At 37.6% G+C, this 5215-nt stretch overlaps 1 protein-coding gene across 1 annotated transcript in view; it reads right to left on the bottom strand.

The window, feature by feature from the left end:
- Positions 1 to 298: 298 nt before the first annotated feature.
- The window catches only part of LOC108794345 (protein-L-isoaspartate(D-aspartate) O-methyltransferase-like), a 31302-nt gene continuing 26385 nt past the window's right edge, over positions 299 to 5215 (bottom strand). Inside the window, exons 8-9 of the mRNA XM_018565374.1 lie at positions 2201 to 2370; positions 299 to 651 (exon numbers count right to left, since the gene is read on the bottom strand). Of these exons, the coding sequence (XP_018420876.1) occupies positions 639 to 651; positions 2201 to 2370 (183 nt within the window). The 3' untranslated portion in view covers positions 299 to 638. The remainder of the gene's footprint in view (positions 652 to 2200; positions 2371 to 5215) is intronic.

Here is a 5215-nt window from a genome sequence, read left to right as displayed (position 1 = left end):
GGCAATATGTACATCATTAACTGCTGTAAAATTTTTATAAGAAAATATGAACTGAATTGCTGACGTAAAAATGAAAGATGCCTTGCTGTCATGCTGCCCATTTAGTTGTTTAAGGGCCTTCAAAGGGCAAATGCAGCATGCTTTTGAAGTCAGTTTGAGATGAGTCTAAGATCATTCAGAATTCACCTGCATGCGACCTTCTTCAAGCCGCTTTTAACATTCCCATAGACTTGAATGGGGTGAAAATCAGTTCTGAAGTAAACAAATGCCCGTTGACAATAAAACTACTTCAATTTATGAATGGTTTATACTCTGCATGTCATCTACTCATACTATGAATTTATATAAAACATACACAGCTTAGTCAAGGTGACCATCTTTGGTTTGGGTTATTTCTATTTTTAAATTGCTGATTTATTTAATTCTTACATTTATCAGTGCCTTGGGTTGTATCCCCTGAATAGACAGATTTATAGATGTGGAAATTGTGCAGCCCTTCACATTCTTTGACTCTGCTGTGTTTCTTAGCAAGGGCTTTAGTGTTGCCTCCTGGGATATAGCTTTGTGCCATCTTGAAACCACATGTGAAAACTACTCTTTTCATCAACTTGTTATCCTGAAGGTCACCAAGAAAATTTTCAAAGCTCATTCCTATAAGAAGGAAAAACATTTTTAAGATGACTAATAACTTAAAATGTGTAACTTTATAAAAATGAGTTAATTTCCAGCATTGGTGACAACATATTACATATTTATACAGAACCAAACCCATGTTCTGCTCAAAAAAGGAGCTTAAAAAGCTGCAATTTCTGTCACTCATTACTGAAATACACACAATGAAACCAAATTAAATGTAATACCAATTAGCCCAACAATTTTGGAAAAAAAAAACTAAATAGACACAGGAAGAATATACATATTCTTATCACAGAACGGTCTAGTGGGGATCAAACAAAAAAAACAACACTGCAAAGGGAAGAGTGCTAAACATTTAGATAATGTGCTATGTATACACACAGCACAATTCTCTAAAGGTCTAACTGTTGATATAAAAAGAGGCAGCTGAAAACATATTTCTTCTATTTGTACTTAGTAATGTTATCAGTATTATTTGGTATTTGATGGGAAAATGGGGAATATGAAAAAGGCAAATTGATCATGAAGGTCCAATACAATAACTTTCATTACTTGAACCTGCACTGGAAGAATAACAGCTGGGGATCTGACTGTGGGCAAGCTATTTTTTTTCCTAATGTATTGTCTATGATTCACTTATCATAAAAAGAGCAAAAGAAGCAGAACACTAAATAATATAATACAGACAAAACATATGGGAGTACTTTGAAAATGTGCCCTATTAGAATCAATAAGAACTCAGCAAGATAAACAAAGTAAACTCTTTTAATTCATAATTTGGAGAAGCTGACGATATTTCTCCAGAAAAAAATTAAAGCATACAATTTATTTTCAAATATTGAGTATATATATTTATAAATAAAATATATACACTGAGTGGCCAGATTATTATGACCACCCCATCAGTACTTCGTTGGGCCGCCTCGTGACTCCACGAGATGACTTAGTTGGGCCGCCTCGTGACTCCACAAGATGTTGAAAGGTGATGCGAGGAATCTGACACTGCACTGTTGCCCTTCTGTTGTCTTGTGCCAGTCTTGCCACCCTCCATTCTGCCCTAACATTGACTAGTCGCTGACGGCCACAATTCGCACGTTCAGACCCAGATTTTCGGCTGACAGTCCAGTCTTTAAACACTTTAACAATGAGCCCCTCTTGAACATTTAACAAATTCTGCTGTTTTGCTGATACTCGCTTCATGGCTCGCGCAAACAATCATACCATGTTCAAAGGCTGTTAAATCGCGTTGTTTACCCAGATCTTCAGAAAAAAATCACTTCTGTCATTATAGCTAATTCGCCTACAAACGTCAGGTGGTCATAATAAACAGGCCACTCAGTGTGTGTGTGTGTGTGTGTGTGTGTGTGTGTGTGTGGGTGTGTGTGTGTGTGATATATATATATCTCCTCCTTTATGTATTTTTCAATAAGTGCAAAGAGAAATAATATGGAGTTAATGGCAATTAAATTTCAGTTTTTCCCATTAAAGATCGGTCAGAACAATAAAGATTTTTTGCTAAAAGTTACAACATTGTATGTTTGTAGAAATGCATATAAATTCTTACAGTGGCCATTGTCTCTTTTTGTCTGTTAGAGGGACATACATCACACCCATTAAGCGAACTTTTGTGATGTTTCCATCACTATCCTTGTCATACTGCTCCAAATGCTGACTTCCACCTTCTGGACCCACGGGTAAGACCAGTCTTCCTCCTGGCTTCAACGCATTCAGCAGCTGCCCAATATAAAACAACATTTATTCACTGCAACATAAAAAGCTATTTCCAGATTAGTTGTCTGTAATTTAGATACCCAACGTTGAAATGTGTTGCAGCATTCTTCTTTTGTTTTATTTTAACCATGGCACATACAGTATATCCCTGCACATCTTTTAACAAAATTTATCACTAGCCTTTCCAGGAAAGTAGAAATCTGAATGGTGCATTTTCTTTAAATATATAGAGCACCATTAAGCAGCTGTGCATTGCAACCAACCAGCTTCTATCTTTAGCTTGTTTAGTTAAGCTTTGAAAATGAAAGATAGAAGCTGATTGGCTGCCGTGCACGACTGCTCCAGATTTTTTCTGCTCCAGTCTTAGTAAATTCCTCTCAATGTGTTTGTAAGCCTTTGGAAACAGAGCGAGAGACAAAATACAATGGCTGCACCACCGTTAAAATGGATAATGCAGAATGGACTTAAATAATTATCAATGGCTGCATCAATTCTGCAGATCTAGTCTTACAGCGTCATTCTCTATATATCCAAAGCCCTACAGCTACAACACTACAGAGCTATGCATGTCATAATAATAGTTGTGCAGCCCTCTCAATGCTTAAAAAGGTTTTCAATATTTTTTACTGGCTCATGCAAGTTTTAAACACTTAAATAGTAACTCCACTTTCAAAAAGGTAAAAGTAATAAAGAAATGTAAAAAATGAGCATAGCCTATATAACGGTGCCATTTTGTAATTTAGTGTTATTAACAATTACTTATCCATTCAAAACTGTAGCGGCTGTACTGCAATATGGCGACCTGGAGACGTTCCGTACACACTTAGTGTATGGAATGCCCCCAGAAATGTCACTTCCTGCTTCTGTGATTGGCTGACTGATTTTTCCAAAAGCCTGCACCAAGATATAAGTATCATTTGAGGCATTCCTTGCAATAGGAATTGTTGTCGATATACTCCCCAATTAATACAAAAGTGATGCCGACACTGCACCTTTCCTCATTACAACACAGAAGGTTCACCAGCAGGTTATAATGAGAGGTGACCCTCCCATTCAGGGATCAGTTTGAAAAGGACATGTTGCAACAAACAGCTTTTTCTTCAGAACAGAAACAGGAAGGAAACTGCAACAAAGTTGGTTAAAATCCTTGCAACATACACAGATCACCCAGACAGGATTGTTTTTTTCCCCAAAGTGGAATTACTTTATAAGTGCTGACATAAGGTTCCCTTAAAGCCATATTCACATGCGAGGGTATTGATGCTTATTTCTTGATGTGCAATAATGCTCAACATATAGAATCCCATTCTTCAGTTGTGGCCAGTCACACTCAAGCATTGTGTCACTCTTATTTTGACACCTACTGTGCAAAAAAAGTAGAGCTTGTTGGGGGCAAAATCAAGCATTTATGGCCCCATAGACTTCAACGGAGTGCATGGAAACCATGCATTCTCCTCCTAGCAAGTAGCTTTTCAGTGGCTCAAACAAAAAAACATCTAAAAAAACTTAAGAGGTCACATCTATTGCCTTGAAGAAGGGACCCTGCGTGGCCCCGAAACGTCGGCTCATGTTGGATTTCTGTGACATCATTGTCCATTAAAAGGACTTATTCATTTTAATTCGTGGAGTGCTGGTGACTTATTTCCAAAACTTAAAAAACACACAAAAAAAAAATGTACATAAATATGCTCTTGTTCCGGTGTGTGAATGAGGCGAATAGATACTCACTGCAAGATACTGACACAGCAAACAAAAGACAATAGAATGCTCACTTGTATGTGTACAGCAATCGTAACCAAATACATTCAAATTCTTTGCCTGTAAAACAAGATCTACCTAAATAATGATTTGTGACTGTGCAGACCTCCATCTTTGTAAAGCAAATTTGCCCTCACTTCCTGTATGTTGCAGCCAAACCACCATATTCTGCGAGGCCTCAGTCAACACCATGCAGATAAATCTGCCACACGCACATATCAATGCATTACATGCAAGAAGAACATCACTGCTACACAAAAAAGGTAGAAGTAGTAACTAGGCCATGCTGTTCTTAGAACAACAGGAATAAGTAGTATTGTAAATTCTTGTGTTCTGACTGAAATTAGTAGCCCCACATCAGAAGACTAACATTGCAAAAGTGAACACAGGGTGGGAAAGTGACATACCAAGGAGGAAAAGCGAGAGGTAGGTGGTGCAAGTGCACGGAGGGTGTATAGCTGAATATGTGCAGAAAAACACGTTTGTTTGTTTTGACGGGTAACAGGAAGTGCTCTTCTGCAAAAGCGGTCAGCAAGAGGGAGTTTAACCCTGAGCATGCTCGCTTAGGGTGTAAAGCTGGATGGGTGCAGGAAGTCTCCTATGCTGCCAAGAGTAAACAGGAAGTGCTTATCTGGTTTTAGATTACATACAGAAAGAATGTAATATTTGAAAGTTTTGCACTCAGTTACCATGGAAGCCAGTGAATAGGCAACAACTATATTTTTGCACCTGGGGTAAATGTGCTGGTACCAAAAAGTTCAACTGGTTATAAAACAATAAGTATAAGATAATTTTATTGGGTAGAGTGGAGAAAGGTTAAAACCTTTGTAAGGTTTTGTGGTTTGCAAACTGCAACGGAGACTCACCATGTTAAAAATGGAATTTACTCAAGTTAGGGAGATTTACTTAAACTTCCTGTCATGTCTCTGGGACAAGAAGTGAAAGCAAATCTCCCCAATGAGGACACAATCTAATAGAGTTTTTGTTCACTCCCTACTCTACCTGAAGCTAAAAAAAACAAAAAAAACTGTGTTGACGGTTTGGCTGGAGCTACAGGCAATGATTAAAAAAAAAAAAAAAAAAAAAAAAA

The sequence above is a fragment of the Nanorana parkeri genome, unplaced genomic scaffold, assembly GCF_000935625.1.
Source record: "Nanorana parkeri isolate BGI_ZX_2015 unplaced genomic scaffold, ASM93562v1 scaffold837, whole genome shotgun sequence".
Taxonomy (NCBI): domain Eukaryota; kingdom Metazoa; phylum Chordata; class Amphibia; order Anura; family Dicroglossidae; genus Nanorana; species Nanorana parkeri.
This window is presented reverse-complemented; position numbering and strand designations above follow the sequence as displayed.